This window comes from Theropithecus gelada, chromosome 3 (genome assembly GCF_003255815.1).
Source record: "Theropithecus gelada isolate Dixy chromosome 3, Tgel_1.0, whole genome shotgun sequence".
Taxonomy (NCBI): domain Eukaryota; kingdom Metazoa; phylum Chordata; class Mammalia; order Primates; family Cercopithecidae; genus Theropithecus; species Theropithecus gelada.
In genome coordinates, this window is record NC_037670.1 from 12696182 (window position 1) to 12715586 (window position 19405).

General features: G+C 54.1%; 1 protein-coding gene and 1 pseudogene across 2 annotated transcripts in view; both read right to left on the reverse strand.

Annotated features, from left to right (window-relative positions):
• Positions 1-1390: 1390 nt before the first annotated feature.
• LOC112620629 lies at positions 1391-6440 on the reverse strand (annotated as a pseudogene).
• AGFG2 (ArfGAP with FG repeats 2) overlaps positions 3549-19405 on the reverse strand; it is a 29850-nt gene continuing 13993 nt past the window's right edge. The window contains exons 4-13 of one of the 2 annotated variants that reach the window (XM_025381241.1): positions 18935-19088; positions 18181-18346; positions 16542-16667; positions 15668-15700; positions 9479-9599; positions 9178-9260; positions 8916-8999; positions 7872-8000; positions 7530-7615; positions 3549-6889 (exon numbers count right to left, since the gene is read on the reverse strand). In XM_025381241.1, the coding sequence (XP_025237026.1) occupies positions 6830-6889; positions 7530-7615; positions 7872-8000; positions 8916-8999; positions 9178-9260; positions 9479-9599; positions 15668-15700; positions 16542-16667; positions 18181-18346; positions 18935-19088 (1042 nt within the window). In that variant the 3' untranslated portion in view covers positions 3549-6829. The remainder of the gene's footprint in view (positions 6890-7529; positions 7616-7871; positions 8001-8915; positions 9000-9177; positions 9261-9478; positions 9600-15667; positions 15701-16541; positions 16668-18180; positions 18347-18934; positions 19089-19405) is intronic. The other variant, XM_025381242.1, reaches the window with a different exon arrangement.

Consider the following 19405-nt stretch of genomic DNA (forward strand, 5'->3'; position numbering starts at 1 on the left):
TCTGCAGAGAAACAGAGGATCAGGGCTTCAGCTGAGAAAGCCCAGAAGTGTGTAGTTTTGGTGGTTTGGGCGGGGATGGGTTCTAGAATTTTCTCCCATAAAATAGCCCAACTTCTTGGAGAACCTCCTACTCAAGACTTAGGTGCCACAGCTGGAAGGGACAGAGCGGGCAGAGACCCCAGCTTGTTGCCCTGCAGGTCACTTGTCCGAGGTGGCATCTGGGTCTTAAAGCCTCTCCCGTGGTTGGGGGTTAGGAGGCAGGGTGGGGGGCATTACAATACCACTCCCTCCACCACCCCCCAATCAGTCAGCAGGAGAGAGCTGCCTGGGTCTCAGGTCTCCTCACCGTCGCCTCCAGGGAGTTCTAGAACTCAATGCCTGTGTAGCTACGCGGGCGGAGCGTGCAGGCCCTGGACAGTCACCAAGTGCCCCCAGAGAAAGGACCAGGTCCAGGTCAACATAGCTGAGGCAGCTCGTCAGGGGCTCTGGCCTGGCGGTGACTGTTCGGAGGCTCTCGGGCCGATAACTTGATGCACACTTCCTCCCCAGCCAGCTCCGAGGGGGCCAGGAGCAGCGCTGAGCCCCTACCCGTCCCCAGCCAGCCCCCACGTCGTGATGGGCGCTCCTTGGCCTGGGTCCAGGCTCCTGAGCCCAGACTTGTAGGAATGGTCCCCATGGGCTCGTAGTCACTCCCCACTCCCTTGGTTATGTAGCCCCCACCCTGCCCCTTGGGGTAGGAGGCTGCTGCACCCAGCCTTGCCAAGGTCTTGAGGGCTGCTTGCTCGATCCTCTCTCGCAGACACCCCTGATGGCTCAGGCCACTTGACTGGGCCGCAGAAGCCGGGGTCTCAGCGATGGGGAGTCTGAAGATGCTCATAGGAGGGTCCCTGAGCGCCTGGGCCTCATTGTGCCCGGAGAACTTTTTTTTTTTTCTTTTTTTGAGACGGAGTCTAGCTCTGTTACCCAGGAGTGCAGTGGCTGATCTTGGCTCACTGCAACCTCCGATTCCCTGGTTCAAGCGATTCTCCTGCCTCAGCCTCCTGAGTAGCTGGGATTACAGACATGTGCCACCACGCCCGGCTAATTTTTGTATTTTTAGTAGAGATGGGGTTTCACCATGTTGGCCAGGCTGGTCTCGAACTCCTGACCTCAGGCGATCCTGACCTCAGGCGATACGCCTGCGTTGGCCTCCCAAAGTAATGGGATTACAGGCGTGAGCTACCGCGCCGGGCCTGTGCCCGGAGAACTCTAAACATGCAAACCCTTTAATGTTTGAACTTTCGGTGACCTGGGGCAGGGGCGAGCCACGGAGAAACCACAGCCACAAGCCCCCGGGGTCCCCGGCAACCCAGGGCTCGGAGGCACCGCGCGCCTCGAGCAGGGCGTTGTATCACGCTTGCTGCTCCGCCTCGCCTGCCGCCGCCACGCGCAGGCTGTTGTCGTGGGTGTAGAGGAGGATCAGGTGGTGCTGGCGCGTCTGCGCGCTTGTTGATGGTGCACGCGCCCGCCAGGCTTAGGCTGAGCTGGGGCCGCGCTCTGCCCGCCCGAAACTTCTGATCGCTCTCAGAAGGCTCGGGACGCGGCGGGTCTGCGCGCAGGTGGCGGCAGAGTCGCACGTCTGCAGGGCAGGCCCAGGGCAGCGGCTGGCTGAGGGGCATGGCGGCCATTCCCGGCTCTCCCCGGGGCCGCCGCTCGTGGGCTTCATTCAGGGCCGAAGGCAATAAAGTGACTGCAGGAGAGGCAGAGATGGCTGGGTCTCGTGTCCTGAGCGCGGGGAGAGGCCAGCAGGGGTGGGGGTGAGTTGGTGAACTCGGGCAGGGAGTCCAGCGTCTTGATGTCCAGCGTCTCTCCTGGGCTCCTGACTGGAAGTTTGGGGCAAGGGCTCTGCGCACAGCGAGTGTCCCGGTGGCTGCTGCCCGTGGCCTGGGCTCCCCACTACCTCCCTCCCTCAGCCGACCGCTCCTGAGCCCCCACCCCACGAGACGAATCCTCACGTCGCCCGGGCGCTGGAATTTGAGTAAGGAAGTCCAAGAGAGGCGGCCTCGACGCCAAGACTGAGCCTTTACAGGGGCAGGGAGCGTGGGGGCGTCTCTACCGATCAGCTGACTGCGGTCCGAACACGTCGTCCGGGCAACCGAGAAAGCCTCCGTGTGAGGCCAGTGTGATCGGACTTGTGGCAGCGGTGGTGGCGCTGGCGATTAGAGGGCGGTGGAGCGGGGCCTCCACGCACCCTGCCGGCTCCTGCCGCGCCCCCCTCGGCCTATAGGTGTCCTTCCTGTGTGTAACCCCTTCCCATCCAGGAGTGGTTTTGTGCCCTTCCAAGTAACCCAGGGAGCCACCATCACTGAGCACTACGCTGGATTATTTCTGAGCTGGAGATTCAGTTTCTTGAGGGTTGGGGGTGATAGGAGGTGACTTGGAATAAGTAGGTTCAGGGGGTAGTCCCTGTGCACAGACCATACCCGCTGGAACCCAGTCAGGTGGCCGCTGAAGGAGACCTCGGAGGAAGAGGCCATCTCTCAGGAAGACCCCCTTGGGCTGCCCCATTGCTCTGGGTCCCTCCTCACCACCATTGCCCAAAAATGCCACCCCAGGACCACCTGAAGGCTCTGACCATGGATGTGTGGACTTCCTGGTGAAGGTACCGTTTGCTTCTTGAAAAAATTGGGATTGGGCTGGGGACTGGACATTTTTGCACTCAGTTCTGATCCAAGGACCACTGACCACCACCCCCAGGGGGATGGGGGTGAAGGTGCACAAGACAAACCAGCAGGTGACACCTGGCGGGAACTTAGAGGACCCTGAGATATTACCCAAGGCGACTAAGGTGCCTAAAGGGGGAAGCTGAGAGTCAGGGAGGAGAGGCCAACGTGCAGCCCCCATAAAGATGGCGTTCAGGGAGGAGCTCCCTCAGGCAAGGGACAAGATATGACAAAGACATAACAAGAGAACAGAAGCAAGGACCCAGACCTAGTGCAAGGGCCAGGGCAGCCTGAGCAGGGCGGGCAGGGCTTCCCACCATGCTTCCTGCTTCCTGGGGAAGGGGCCCCACGTGAATGGGAATATGGGAGACAAGTGCTGTGTACATGGAGCTGGGGTCCTCGCACACCTATTCCAAGGTCACACTGAGAGGGAGATGCAGGGAACCAACCAGCACCCAGCCAGCATGCAGGCTTGCTCCAGGTGACCCCTGGTAAGCCAAAGCCCCACTGGGGTGCAGGAGAGGCTCGCAGCACAGGCGGTGTGGTGTGGGGCGGTGGGTGGGGGGGGCATGGGGCGGGGCTTGGCAACTGCCCAGTGGTAGGTGTTGGCCACAGAGAGGCGATGGCTCCGTAAATGGCCACCAAAACTGGACTGTGTTCAAGGCCATAGCCCCACATGGCCAAGGGCCTTGATACAGGCACCATGTGCAAAGGGGCAGGGTCACAAAAGACATGTGCATGCCCCTCCCCCTCCCAGTCCTGCTGCTGCCTCAAGGCCACCAAAGGGCCCCTGTCCCTGCTGCACTCCTGGCCCAGGAGCCTTTTTTACTCCCTGAGGCTTGAAGATACCTGAGGAAGATCTCTTTATACCTTCCCCTTCCCATTCCCCATCAACCAGGTCCCCCTGCAGCACCCTTCCTTGTGAAATCACAGCTGCTATGACAGTGACCAGCTCCAAACCACCCTGTCACTGAACCTTGGGTGCTAGGTGATGCATGGGCAGGAAAGGCAGGAAGAGCAGGGATCTGAGGGTCTGGTGTCTGGGCAAGCATCAGGGGTGGGGTGGGTGCTGATCAATGCCAGGTGATCAATGCCAGGTGATCGGACCCACTGAGTACCAGGACAAGCCTGGAGTCACGCAACTGGCCTACATCAGTTGCCTTGGCAACACACTGCCCTTGGCCCTACCCCGAAAATATTTCAGCTGGTAGCCCTGGTAACTTGAGTGGCTCCCCAGGGACAGGAAGTGGCAGAACCTCAGCTCTGCCTCTCCCAACCTGAAGGGTACACTTTTCATCCGTCAGGGACAGGGCACTGCGTTCTCAGCCCCTATGGAGGAATATTATGGAGTTGGGGGAATCCACAGGGAAGAGACTAGGCTGTTCTAGCGTGCCCTTCCTTCCTCAGCCTGAGGCCTTGCTCCTCTGTGGAAGGCAACACAGGGACAGAGCCACACCTTCAGCCCCTACCCTCAGCCCTGCTCCCATCTCCTGGCCCGCAGGTCTGACCTGCAAGCTCCAATGTGGAGACACTTGGGGGCTGACTCCTGCTTCCTCACACATGGGGATGGCCCACAGGTGCCTGGCTGAATGCTGGGGCCATGCTAGAGGACTGCTGTCAGCAGAGCACGGTCAGAAGACTGGTGTGAGCCCAGGCAAGCCACTGTAGCCCCATGGTGTGTGCAGTGGGTTTGAATCTGCAGCTACCAGGCAATGTTTTCTCCATTTCCTCTCAGGCCAGGCCTTTCTCCATTCTTTGCTACTCTCCAGGAGAGGCGGCTCATTGTGCTGGAGGCTGAGCTGCTGAGGCTGCCCCAGCCAAGGAGGGCAGCTCCTAGTGTCAGCCTGTGCCCAGAGAACCCTGGGGCCTGAGGCTGACCTGGCGTTAACTTCTTACTGCTCATCTAGCTCTGGCAGCGAGCAGGCTGGAGTCCTTGTGGGCTGGAGGGGAGGGAGTCTGCAGGGAGGACTCGGGTCTGGACCCAGACAGTGAAGAGATGCCGGGACACAGTATGGGGTGACAGAAGCGGGGGAAAGCCCTTCGGTTTAGCCTCAGTTCCAAACCTCGGTGCTCCTGGCATAAGGCAAGGGTGATGGAAGCTGGTGGGGGAAGAACAGAAAGGCTCCTCCCCCTAATACACCATAACAGATTCCAGCTGCCCTCCCTCCAGCTCTAAGCAGAAAGGAAAGAACTGGTAAGAGTATTAGGTAGAGGGACACAGAAATAATCTAGGGTGGCAAAGAGGGGAGAAAGAGAAGAGATGGAACAAGCAAAGGTCAGGGAGCGAAGCGGGAGACAACCCAGGAGACAGAAGGAGGGCAGAGGCTGGGAGAAGAACAGGAACAGAAAAGATGGGTCCTGATTTTTGGAAAAGACAGGGATGCCAAGCCCGGCCTAGAAAACAGCAGCAGCTAGAGGTATTTCCAGAAAAATCTTCAAAGTAAATACACCAGTCACCCAATTCCCATATCTCTTTGCTGCTCTCTGTGGAAGACCCAGACAAACCCCAAGAATGAATGGCCACGGGGCCAGGGCAATGGTGGAAAGGGAGGGGCCTCTCCTGGCCTCGGGCCAAACAGCAAGGCAGCCTCTGCCCAGCCAGGTGAGGTGTTTGCCACCCACCCCCTGACCAGGTCTGTCTTGTCAGCACAAATAGCCCAGACACCACGGCTGTTGCCACAACATCCCCAGGTGGAAAGAGCCTGGGGCAGAGAATGTCCCAGACCCAGGAGGGGCCTACTTCCACCTCCACGTTGGCACCAACCTCCTTTGCCCACCCTGACCCCAAGTGGGCATTCCCCTCACATCAAACAAACTCCAGTCCCCGGCAGTGGCGGCCCCTCTCCCGCCATGCTTCTTCTCGTTGCTAATGCAGGACTCTTGTTTAGACAGGGACCAGCTGTGCCCTGTCTCTGGCCAATGGCAGCATCATCACTGGCCCGGGCAGTCCAGCCCAGCAGAGCCAGGTCAAGGATCAGTCATGTTGACTGACCTGCATCCCTTCAAAGTGGCCTGAAGCAAAACCACGAGAGCCATTTTCTCTTTCGTTCAAATGCAGTTCTTTTCTAACACTGCCTGCAATGAGCTTTGGTGCAGAGATTTGGGGATGGGGAGGCACATGGAGAAAAAAAAAAAAAGACCAGGCAATTGCACAAAGCCTTTCCCTGGAAAACCCAGGCTCTGGGAATGGTGGGGGTCAGGACACATAGCTGCCCCTCTCCAGCCCTGGAGCTCCGGCTTTGATGGTCGAGGCACAGTTGGGGATTCATCCCATTCCCCACATATGAGAGCAGTCTGGGAGCGGGAGATCGGCTGGGTGTGTGTATATATGTATGTGCATATAGATAGATCTATTTATATATAATAGGCTATATTAGAAAATCCTCTCTATGTATAAATATAAAACACTGGTATCCAAACATGACACCAACAGCTAACTAAAGTGCTTGACAGGAGCTGGGCCCAGGTGAGCTCAAAGGTAAACCGCTCATCCTGGGCGCTGGGGAAGCAAAACAATGGGGGACCCCTTCAGCAGGGGGTGCTGCAGGAGGAAAGTATGTGCTGGCCAAGCTGGGCCACCAAGAGCACTTGGGCCACCTGGGCCTTCTGGCTCCCGGGACTGTCTGGTCACTGCCCCGTCAACACTGTGCCTCGTGTTTCCCCTACCTTCCCCACTGCACTCCCATCCACGAGGAGCACAGCGCTGGCGAGCTGGGCCAAGGGAAGAGCTGTTCCCATGGGGTAAGGCTGGCCAGCCTGTGCTCGCAATGTCCTCCACCCACAGGGCTGGGAGTGGGGGAGCACTGTGCAGTGAGAGCAGGGGAGCAGGGAGCTGTCCTAACTGATCATTTGAAAAAAATCCCTCCCCTCAACTATCACTCCTCCAGGCCAGGCCCTGCCCGCACTCCTCCTGGGCTTCCTGCCTGGGTGGGGGTGGGACGAGGGAGGGGAGCAGAGGCTTTGTGGAATCTGAGGACAGCCACCTTTCACCTGTAGGCCCCAAGCAAAGCATTAGCACCTCCACCATCCCCAAGGCCCATAGAAATGCCCACAGGTAAGTGGTCACCAGAGCTCTAGGGAGCAGAGGGCCCCAGAAGGCAGGGAAGAGGTCCCCCAAAAACACAGTGCTACAAGAAGGGGTTGGTGGTTGGAGGCTTGGAGGCGAATGGGCTTGATGAAGGTCCAGTCTGGAAAGAAAGAATAACACATTTTCCAGTTAGGGGAGAGGAGCTGGAAGCTTAGAAGAAAGGCAGCCAGGAGTCCTTTCTCCTGAAAAATCGCTATGCTGAGGGCAGTGGGAAAGTGAGGGAGAAGAGGCCAGGCGTGGTGGCTCATACCTGTAATCCCAGCACTTTGGCAGGCTGAGGTGGGCTGATCACCTGAGGTCAGGAGTTCAAGACCAGCCTGGCCACCATGGGAAAACCCTATCTCTACTAAAAATACAAAAATTAGCCAGGTGTGGTGGTGCACACCTGTAGTCCCTGCTACTCGGGAGGCTGAGGCAGGAGAATTGCTTGAACTTAGGAAGTGGAAGTTGCAGTGAGCCGAGATTGGGCCACTGAAGTCAAGCCTGGGAGACAGAGCAAGACTGTCTCAAAAAAAAAGAAAAGGAAAGTGAGGGAGAAGGGAGCCAAGGACAGGGATGGAATGGCATGGGAGATGCCAGTGCCCAGAAGAGCTGAGGCCCAAGCTCAGCCCTGGCTTGGACAACGCAGACCTTCACGAGGAAGGGGCGCAGGGGCCACCTCACATCAGCCTCTTCTGGAAGGATTGTCCCAGAGGGAAAGCCCACTCACCGTACCACAGCACCCCTGCTGGGGTACTCACCATGAAGGGGTTGGTGGAGATCCCAACTGGCTGGCTCAGTGGCCTCTGCCCCAACTTGGCTGATCCTAAGTCCCCGAAGGAAGAGCCTGGGGGGCGAGAGAAGTCACTCAGCTGACACCAGCCCACCTTCCTGCAGGCAGACAGCAAGGGAGGCCCTCCTAAACTGGGGGAGTAAGGGAAGGGAACAGTGGAAGTACCCGGGCAGGTCTGGCGCTTCCCTGGTCCCCCCCTGCTGGTCAGAAACAGCACTGCATGGGCTCTGATGAGGTCAGAGGGACAACTAACTGATCTCTATGCAGAGACTGGACGGGGTGAAAGGGGTTGTCCATTTGCAGCTCTTACCATTCTGCTGCTGAGCCAGCGGGGTCTGCGGGGGGAACAGCGGTGCTGGGAAGGAGCTGGCAAAGGCCCCGGTGGGTGGCACTGCCTGGGGGAAGCCAGGCCCAGCACTGCTCATCCCAAAGCCTGGCCCTATGAAGTGAGAGATGAGAGGTTCGGGTGAACTTCTGGAAGGTGGGCTGGAGAACTGTTTTTCCTAAGTCCCTCCAAGATGGGAAAATGGGATATAGTTTTTTCCTGACATGAGAAGTGAGGGACCCAGCAGAAATACCCTGAACCAGACATGGAACTCTTCTGCTTCTCACACCACCAAACAACCCTGCCCTCTCCCTGCCCAGGGGTGCGTGGCAGGGAGGGCATAGTGGTTCCAGGCACGGGCATGGTGCAGGACTGGGCTAGCCTCCCACTACCTGCTAAACTGCAAAAACGGTGCAAACTTCTAACGCTGTCTGTGCCTTAGTTCTCTCATCTCTAAAATGGGGACAGTCCGTCTCCTAGGGCTGCTGTGAAGATTAAATCAGGGCCACAAAACCCTCAGCAATGGGCCCACCACACAGCTCTGCTGCATTCACTCTTATTCCTCTCTCCCCGGCCTCGAGGCTTCAGCCAGCATGAGTCTGAAGGGAGAGCAGCAGAGGCTGGGGAGGGCTGGGGTGAGAGGAGACCACAGGCCTGGAACTGATGGAAGCAGGGAACAGCGTGAGTGTTTCAGGTGGCTTAATCTTCGGGGCACAGAAGAGACTGGGGCTGGGTGCCCAAAGGGACACTGCCGAGGGCTGGAGACAGGAGAATCGTTGCCACTGTTGGTCAACTTTAAAACAGTCTTCAGTGCGGTGTCCGGTAAGTAGTTGCCTGTGTGCTTCTAATTCTAAACTCTGGCTCTGTGACCTGGGTGCTAGGTGGCCTGGCACCGTGTGGGCAGGGGAAGAACCAGGCTGTCTGCTTCTCCCGACAGCGTGAGACAAAGGGTTAAGTGAGAGACTGCAGGGTAATGTGAGCCCTGGGAGTCTCAGACGGTCAGGACAAGGGACCGTGCTGGAGGCTTACCTGGCGCCAAGCCATTGGGCTGGAATGGGTTGGTGGAAGGCAGTGGGGGCTGGGCGGCGGGAGCTGCAAAAGGGTTGGTGAAGGCTGCCCAGGTGGAATGGGGAGCAGAGGGAGAGAGAGATGGTTACTTTTTTTCTCACTTGCTTCATCCTGTGATGCCTAAGCATTCCTCTCAATCTATCCCCTTCCCACCCTGTCCAGAGTCCCCAGACTCCTCCTGGCCTCAGGTCCCCTCCCCTGGGTCTCCACAGGCAGGACTCACCTCCAAAGGCCAGCCCTGTGCTGCTGCTGCTGCCCATCGTGACAGACTGGAGTGGGGGGACCTGGCTGGCCATCCCGAAAAGGCTGTGACACGGGGAGAGAGAAGTCATGCACAGCTGCCAGGGCCAATCAAACCTGAGTGAGGGGCCAGGAGATGCCAACCCACCTTGCTCTTCAGGGTGAGTGAGGGAGAGGAGGGGAAGGGAGAACCGCCAGGAGATGCTGATGGGGCTGGGAGGAGCAAGGCCAGGCTTTGGGTGGCTCTCCTGCCCTAGAGCAGACTGCCCACTGTCCATACCTACCTGCTAGGAACACCTGCAGTGGGCACCCCGGGTCCCAGGAAGCTGCCCACGTCTGTGAGGCTGTTTGGCTGACTGGTGGGTGCCAGTGGAACGGCACCAAATGGAGTCCCCTGGCTGCTCCCTGGGCAGTTGTGGAAAATACAACAGGGAGAGCTGAGGTGAGACAGAGCGGGAGGGGCAGGAGAGGAGATGGAGATGGCGGTGGTGATGGATTGGAGTCGTGGCATGACAGGCGCCCACTGGGTTCTCTGAGCCAGCCCATTTTCCCCAGGACCACCCAGTTCAGGAGGTCTTGTCTCCCACCAAGAGTTCTGGGCAAGGTGACAGCCCAGTCCTTCTCCATGTCCCCTGCGCTCAAAGCTGCGCTGCGGAGAGGAAAGCAGCTCGTCCCTGGGTCAGGCTGTTCTCCTCCTGCTCCCATTTGGCTTTCATGTCCCACTTTTCCCTCAAGAGATGGAAAAGCCTGTCCTTTCCTCAAACCCGCCTTTCCATTTATCAGAACGTGGCAAGGAGGGGCAGGCAGAGGCACCATGGAGGACAGTAAGTCCCATCACACTCAGGAGGCTCCTGGCCTGTGCAGCCTCCAGCCGTCAGCACTATCTCTTCCCCATGTAGCTGCTGCCCCTCAGGAGGCTGCCCCAATGCCCTGAGCCTGGACGCTCTGCTCATGGCGCCAGCCCCGCTGCTGGGTTCTCCTGCCCTCTCTCCTCTTCACAGCCAAAAAGAAAAAGCACAGAGGGCAAGGCCCACATGGACATCTTACAAAACAGCCGAGGGCCAAGAGTCCTGGAAATTCCAGGCAATCTTGTCTCAGGGAAAGAGGTGGAGTCCCTGTCATTTTAAGAGAGCCTCCTCTTTGCGCATCAAAGTCTCCTCTCTATCTTGGGACCCTATTGACCACACTGGGCTGCTGTGAATGTAAAAGAAGAGTCCAGATGGAAAAAGGCTTTATTGACAGGACGCGGTGGTTCGTGCCTATAATCCCAATACTTTCAGAGGCTGAGGAGAGCAGATTACTTGAGGTCAGGAGTTCGAGACCACCCTTGGCAACATGGCGAAACCGTCTCTACTAAAAATACAAAAATTAGCTGGGCATGGTGGCAGGCGCCTGTAATCCCAGCTACTTCAGAGGCTGAGGCAGGAGAATCACTCCAACCCGGGAAGCAGAGGTTGCAGTGAGCTGAGATCACACCATTGCACCCCAGCCTGGGCAGCAAGAGCAAAACTCCCTCTCAAAAAAAAAAAAAAAAGGGAGGCCGGGCGTGGTGGCTCAAGCCTGTAATCCCAGCACTTTGGGAGGCCGAGACGGGCGGATCACGAGGTCAGGAGATCGACACCATCCTGGATAACATGGTGAAACCCCGTCTCTACTAAAACATACAAAAAACTAGCCGGGCGAGGTGGCGGGCGCCTGTAGTCCGCGCTAGTCAGGAGGCTGAGGCAGGAGAATGGCGTAAACCCGGGAGGCGCAGCTTGCAGTGAGCTGAGATCCGGCCATTGCACTCCAGCCTGGGCAACAGAGCAAGACTCCATCTCAAAAAAAAAAAAAAAAAAGGAGATCTGGCTGGGTGTGGTGGCTCACGCCTGTAATCCTAACACTTTGGAAGGCCAAGGTGGGCGGATCATGAGGTCAGGAGATCGAGACCATCCTGGCTAACGTGGTGAAACCCCGTCTCTACTAAAAATACAAAAAAAAAAATTAGCCGGCCGGGCGCGGTGGCTCAAGCCTGTAATCCCAGCACTTTGGGAGGCCGAGACGGGCGGATCACGAGGTCAGGAGATCAAGACCATCCTGGCTAACACGGTGAAACCCCGTCTCTACTAAAAAATACAAAAAACTAGCCGGGCGAGGTGGCGGGTGCCTGTAGTCCCAGCTAATGTAGTCCCAGCTACTCCGGAGGCTGAGGCAGGAGAATGGCGTAAACCCGGGAGGCGGAGCTTGCAGTGAGCTGAGATCCGGCCACTGCACTCCAGCCTGGGCGACAGAGCGAGACTCCGTCTCAAAAAAAAAAAAATTAGCCGGATGTGGTGGCGGGCGCCTGTAGTTCCAGCTACTCAGGAGGCTGAGGCAGGAGAATGGTGTGAACCCAGGAGGCGGAGCTTGCAATGAGCCGAGATTGTGCCACTGCACTCCAGCCTGGGCGACAGAGCGAGATTCCATCTCAAAAAAAAAAAAAAAAAAGAGGGAGATCTTCCACATGCTAGGCACTATGCATAAATAACAGCGATCTGGGCCTTAAGTTGGAGAAGTTGAGAATCTAGCAGGGAAGACGAAGTGCCCAGTGCCTACTTGCTGCCAGGTCCTGAAGCCCCGCTCCCTCTCACTGAGTGTCGGCACTTGTAAGACAGTGCTCTCCTTTGCCACCTCCTTCCTAAATGTCTGGGCTTTCTAGATGAACGAGTGCTGGCTGCCAGCTTCCTCCTGGGAAAGGTTACAATGCCACTGTGCTTACTTGGTCATCAATCCTTTCTAATCCACAGACTGTTAGGCAGGCTAGAAAGCCAGCTGGCTGGGGTCGGGCCCAGTGGCTCACACCTGTAATCCCTGCACTTTGGGAGGCTGAGGCAAGCAGATCGCTTGAGGTCAGGAGTTCGAGACAAGCCTGGCCAACATGGCAAAACCCTGTCTCTACTAAAAGCACAAAAATAAGCTGGGCATGGGGGTGCATACCTGTAATTCCAGCTACATGAGAGGCTGAGGCACCAGAATCACTTGAACCTGAAAGAGGAAGATTGCAGTGAGCCAAGATCAAGCCACTGCACTCCAGCCTAGGCAATAGGGCGAGACTGTTTAAAAAAAAAAAAAAAGCCAGCAGCATGGTGTTGGATCCTCTACTGACTCTTCCAGTCGAGGCCTTTCCCTGTCTGCCTGCCTCCAAGTACAGTGTGTGGAATTTCCACGCGAGCACGGCTCCCTCTCCTCGGATGGCTGACTCTTTGTACTACTGTGGTCCTTCATGTTCCAGGAGCTCACCCCAGTGAGGACCAAGCTGGGAGAGAGGCTGCAGGCCATGCTGTGCCTCCCTGTGAACACTAGGGGGCAGAACCATCCCTAGCCTAGGCGGGGTTGGCCCTTTGCACAGAGTGCATTCTCATAAAGGAGGCGGTGGCCCAAGAAACACCTGCGCTCCTGTTTGCTTTTCATTTCATGTACTTTTTTTTTTTTTTTTTTTTTTTTTTTTTAGGCAGGGTTTCATTCCAGTTGCCCAGACTGGAGTGCAGTAGCACAATCTCAGCTCACTGAAGCCTCGACCTTCAGGGCTCAGCTGATTCTCCCACCTTAGCCTCCTGAGTAGCTGGGACTATAGGCGCATACCACCATTCCCAGCTAATTATTTGTAGTTTTGGTAGAGAAGAAGTTTTGCCATGTTTCCCAGGCTGGTCTTGAACTCATGAGCTCAGGTGATCCGCCCACCTCAGCCTCCCAAAGTGATGGGATTACAGGCATGAGCCACCACACCCGGCCCTCATGCGCTTCTTACGCCACGCAGCTAGATTTCTACCATGCCTTATCGCAGTTTCAGAGAAGCAGTTTTGAAAACCTCCCCTCTCTCCATACTCCCCCTCAGAAATATAAAAATAAAAGCAGGCTTGTCAGAAGAGACACCCACCTCTCAAAATCTCCTCTCAGTTCACACCCAATAGCTAAATCACACTCACAGGAACACCTGCATGATCATGGTGTAGTGGGAAGTGGTTCTGCCAATTATCAGCATTAGATCTGGGCCAAGTTGAGCCAGTTTCCTGCAAAGGGAGGCTCTTTCCTTCCTCATGGACATAGTGCATGAAGGTGCCCAACAATGGCAGAATCCTCGGAAATGTTCCTTGGCTCTGGGTTTGGCTGTAAGTTGACTGTTTTTGTTTTGTTTTGTTTGAGACAGAGTCTTGCTCTGTCACCCAGGCTGGAGTGCAGAGGCACAATCTCAGCTCACTGCTACCTCAGCCTCCCCGGTTCAAGCAATCTTCCTGCCTCAGCCTCCCCAGTAGCTGGAACTATGGGCACGCACCACCACGCCCGACCAATTTTTGTATTTTGGTAGGGGGGGTTTTCACCATGTAGGCCAGGCTGGTTTCAAACTTCTAACCTCAAATGATGCACTCCCTCAGCCTCCCAAAGTGCTGGGATTACAGGTGTAAGCCACCGCACCCAGTGATTGACTGCTTTTTGAGACAGCCAGATAGTGGACAAAAGGTTTAATGCTTGGAACATCCGTGGGGCTGAGCCCTTCCTTCTCCCTGAGTCTGCCCCAAAAACTCTTGTCTTTAGAGCAATCAATTGTACTGGGAAGGCATTTCAGAAGGGACACATCTATAACAACTTTATATAGGCTGTTTCCTCGAGTGCTCCCATTCCTGGGAGCACACCTTTCTTACTAAATTGAATATTCCTGCACCAATGTACAATTTCTGCCAACAGCACACAAGAAGGTCCTTTTCCCCACATGATACTGGCCATTATCAATCTAAAAATTTTGCCAATATGATGTGCAAAACTATCTTATCCTAGTTTGCATTTCTCTGATTAGTTAGGTTGAGGATATTTTCTTTTTTTTTTTTTTTTGAGACCAAGTCTCGTTCTTGTCGCCCAGGCTGGAGGGCAATAGTGCGATCTCTGCTCACTGCAACCTCCACCTCCCAGGTTCAAGCGATTCTCCTGCCTCAGCCTCCCAAGTAGCTGCGATTACAGGCGCCTGCCACCATGCCCGGCTAATTTTTGTATTTTTAGCAGAGATGGGGTTTCACCATGTTGGCAAGGCTGGTCTCAAACTCCTGACCTCAGAGTGATCCACCTGCCTCAGCTTCCCATACTGCTGGGATTATAGGCATGAGCCACCACGCCTGGCCTATTTTCATATTTTTTTTTTCTGAGTGTTACCTGCTTGTATCCCTTGTCCATTATTCTATTTTCATATTTGCAGGAATTTTAAAAATACTTTATAGATACTAACTTCCATCTGTTTTCTATGTTGTATCGTCTCTCCATCTATTTCATGCCTTTAAGCTTTGTTTATGTCATCTTTTATCATACAGAATGTGACCTATGGCCAGGCATGGTGGCCCATGCCTGTAATCACAGAATTTTGGAATGCCAAGGCAGGCGGATCACTTGAGGTCAGGAGATTGAGACTGGCCTGGCCAACATGGTGAATGAAACTCCATCTCTACTAAAAATACAAAAATTAGCCGGGCACGGTGGCATGTGCCTGTAATCCTGCTACTCAGGAGGCTGAGGCAGGAGAATCGCTTGAATGAGATTGAGCCATTGCACTCTAGCCTGGGCGACAGAGTAAGACTCTGTCTCAAACAACACACAAACAAAAAAACAAAAAACAACAACAAAAACTAGAATGTGACCTATGTGATTTATCTTTGTTAGAATTTATGGAGATTTTGTTTCCTAGTTTCTTTCTTACTTGTCTGCTAGTCATGTGGGAAAGCATTGTACAAATTATAGTCTACCAAAATACAAATTATAGTCTCCTACTCCTTTGGTTTATTAAATTCTGATTGTGTCTAATAGTTTTTGCTTCATGAATCTCACCGGTATGAGGTCAGTTATTTTAAGTACATGGTTTTGAGAACCTCTTTGTGAACTTTTTTTTTTTTTTTTTTTTTTTTTGAGACAGAGTCTTACTCTGCCACTCGGGCTGGAGTGCAGTGGCACGAACTCGGCTCGCCGCAGCCTCTGCCTCCCAGGTTCAAGTGATTCTCCTGCCTCAGTCCCCCGAGTAGCTGGGATTACAGGTGCCTGCCACCACGCCCAGCTAATTTTTGTATTTTGAGTAGAGATGGTGTTTCACCATGTTGGCCAGGCTGATCTCAAACTCCTGACCTCAGGTGATCTGCCCACCTGGACCTCCCAAAGTGCTGGGATCACAGGTGTGAACCACCATACCCAGCCAACTTTTATCAATATATGTTTCTTCTTGTCGCCCTCCAAAATGATAAAATAGAAACAAAAGCAGCTAATCAGCTCACAGTGGCACAGTAAGAAGGCTGTGGGCAGAGCATGAGTCAAGAAGTCTGGGCTCTGGTCTCAGCTTGGTCACTCTGTGGCCTGCATGACTAGGGAAATTGCTTAACTGCCTTATCTGTCAAATGACCAAATTTTAAGGGTTCTTTCCAGCCCTCAAAACTCTATGATCAAGAGGCGCTTGGGTAGGCTCTGGGGTGGGGAGAATAACTTACCAAAGCTGTAACTTTCAGTTAGCATCCGACTGGCTGGCAGTGAGGGTGGAGAAGAGAAGGATGGGTAGAGGAAGGGAAAAAGAAAGAGTGTATGTCACTGGCTTTTCCCCAGACATCTGGGCCTGACAGCGAGCACTGCAGCTGCCCTCCCATTGTCCAGGATGTCCAAAGGCAGAAGGCACCCAAAGGCTATGAAGACTCGACATCTAGAGCTTAGGAAGGAGCAGAATGCTTTAAGAAGGCCTGAAGAGTCTCTTGCAATGGCTACATAGCATAGTTTTTTGGTTTTGTATGTTTATTTGTTTTGAGACAGGGTCTCACTCTGTCACCCAGGCTGGAGTGCAGTGGCACAGTAATCACTCACTGCAGCCTCACACTCCTGGGTTCAAGTGATCCTCCCACCTCAGCCTCCCAGAGTATTAGGATTACAGGCATGAGCCATTGTGCTGGCAGCAACGTAGAGTTTACAGGCCTTTGGTCTTAGTGGGATGGATGAGGACTTCTGGAGACTACCTTGACCCTTGACCCTTTGGGACAGTGTACTATGCAGACAAGAGCACCTTAGAGAAAAAGGTCACATCCGTTTAGGACTCAGGTCTTCCATACTTCCTAGTGAAAGGTTTGCTAGTGTATAACCCACACAGCTCCTGCTGCAATCTTAGTCATTTTTCCTTTCATGAAAAAGCAGAACAGTAGAGCCCCCTCTCCCTGACAAGAATGTGTCAGACACGCTCATCCTCTCCTGGAGCTGCTTCTCTTTGTGCTTTGCTGCTTTGCTCTTTAGGATAGTGAGGATATGAATGAAGGCTGATTTATGGACATGAACAAATGGACATGGTTGGAAGAGAAAGGAAGCCAGTGGGGCAGAGTTTACCCGCAGGAGTTGGCTGGGCCTGGAACGGGGCTTGACCAGCTGGAGGGAGGCTTCCGAACACAGAAGGGCTGGGGCCACTGCTGAAGGCATCAAAGTTGGCAAAGCCCCCGTGGGAAGGTGTCTGACCTGTAGGTGGAAGAAACATAAAGGTTATACAGAAAATTGTCGGGTGTGGTAGCTCACGCCTGTAATCCCAGCACTTTGGGAGGCCGAGGCGGGCAGATCAGTTGAGGTCAGACGTTCAAGACCAGCCTGGCCAACATGGTAAAACCCTCTCTCTACTAAAAATATAAAAATTAGCTGGCCGTGGTGGTACGTGCCTGTAATCCCAGCTACCTGGGAGGCTGAGGCATGAGAATTGCTTAAACCTGGGAGGTGGAGGTTGCAGTGAGCCGAGATTGTGCCACTCTACTCTAGCCTGGGTGACAGAATGAGACTCTGACTCAAAACAAAAACAAAAACAAAACAAAAACAGAAAAAGAAAAGACAATGTATATGCCTATCTATGTAATATATCTACTAATTCTAAAGGCCAAAGGCCACTCTTATAGGACATCTGCCTTTCCACAGGGTCCTCTTCAGAGGGAAATGGGTGGGGCCTGGGGCCAAGAGCCAGACCCACACAGGGGAACAGGGGCACCCAGGGCCTCCAGGTTCACTCCCTGCCCTCTTCTATCCTTACTCCATGAGGCATTAACATTTTTGTCAGGGCCTAGTTTGGGGCATGAAAATTTTTTTTCATGGAGGAAGGAGCTTGAATTTTTTTTTTTTTTTTTTTTTTGAGACGGAGTCTCACTCTGTCACCCAGGCTGAAGTGCAGTGGCGCGATTGCAGCTCACTGCAACCTCCGCCTCCCAGGTTCAAACAATTCTCCTGCCTCAGCCTTCCGAGTAGCTGGGACCACAGGCACGTGCCACCACACTTGGCTAATTTTTTCTTTTTTCTTTTTTTTTTTTTTTTTGAGATGGAGTCTCGCTGTGTCACCCAGGCTGGAGTGCAGTGGCGCGATCTCGGCTCACTGCAAGCTCCGCCTCCCAGGTTTACGCCATTCTCCTGCCTCAGCCTCCGAGTAGCTGGGACTACAGGCGCCCGCCACCACGCCCGGCTAGTTTTTTGTATTTTTTTAGTAGAGATGGGGTTTCACCATGTTGGCCTGGCTGGTCTTGAACTCCTGACCTCAGGTGATCCGCCTGCCTCGGCCTCTCAAATGCTAGGATTACAGGTGTGAGCCACTGTGTCCGGCTTGAAAATTTTTAAAAAAGGAAAACAGATTCTACGTTACTCAACCCTCTACTGGCTATTGCTGATTTGGGGGAAGAATAATCTTTGGTGAAATGGAACACATGATAATCCCCGTCCTACCATTTTAAGAGAGAGAGAAAACAGTAAAAAAGGCTATTTCCAGTGTTCTAAAAGGAAGTGCTAGGAGCCCTCAACTGTAATGTTTTAGGATCAAACTCCCAAACATAATCCTGGCTGTACTTATTTGACCCCAATCCTCCCAGCCTTGCTGCTTCAGAGTGACCTTCACATTTGTTTGCATGAGAAGATCTAGAGACACGGTCACCTCCAGGGATTGTATCTCTCATGTTGTAAGTATATATGCTGTAGGGAGGGTCCCATACCAAAACTCACTTACCCCCAAAGGCAGGGAATGCAGCAAAAGCTGGTGCCGTCTGGGGTGCAGCAAAGGGGTCTCCACCAATGTCAGCCAGCAGGTCAGTACTGGCTTTTTTGACAGAGGAGTGGGGAGGTGGCTGAGTGCTCCGGGCCTGGGATGTCCGAGCGTGAGACTGACTGACGGGCTTGGAGGAGAAGGAATTGCATACAGCCCTTAGAATCCCAGACATGCCTCAGGCCCTCCTCTGGCTCCCCAAGTTGCCCTCAGATAGGCGGGTGGAGAGAGAAGACAGTGAGTAACTGCCCTCAACCTAAGTTTCCTGGGCAGCAGCTGCCTTGGCCCCTCTTACAGCTCATATCATCGTCTTCTCAGTACACCTGCTCTAAGAACCACACATTTTACAGCACATGAGCCAAGGTAACCCTGAGATATACAGGAATGTTGCCCAACACTGCCCCCACGGCTGTTACTCCTCAACTTTCCCAGGTATTGGACACCATATCCCAGCCCCTTCTGTGTTTCTTTGATGGAATGCTCAGGTTTGGAGCTGATATTCTGACTTCCCTAAATACCACTTCCTGTTGGGTTCTGACTTCCAAAAGATAGGAGGTCCAGAAGTGACAAATACAAGATACGGGTTAACAGCAGGACCGAGAACCAACTCACAGCTCCTGCATTGTTGTCTGCTAAGTCCGGGGAATCTGATTCAGGAAACTGACACTCCTGTCTCCCAAATCTCAACAGAAACATGACGAGCAGATCTGAGAGTTACCTGGCTCGAGGTGGAGGCAGCAACTGAGAGAGACGGTGCAGGATCACCCAGAAGTGTCCGAAGGGGCTTTCCTTCTGGGATGGAGCCCTGCACAGGGGTGGAGGCACTGCCTTTGGTATAAGCGGGCCCCTTGACTTGGTCTGGGGGGACATACCTTTGAGAAAGAATAGTTAGGCTGTAAAGAGAGGGATAAAACTTTGGACCACGCTCAGCTTAGGTGTTTGGGAAGACACAGGTTACAGGAGTCAAAATCTATGCTCATTTTTCTCTACTAATTCCCTTTTATGAAGGCAACCAAGCAACTTAGCAAAGTTCTGCCTATCTTGAGCATCCCCTTGAACATCTTTTGGTTTTTTTGAGACAGGGTCTCGCTCTGTCACCCAGGCTGGAGTGCAGTGGGGCAATGTTGGCTCATCGTAGCTTTAACCACCCAGGCTCAAGTGATCCTCCTGCCTCAGCCTCCCAAATAGC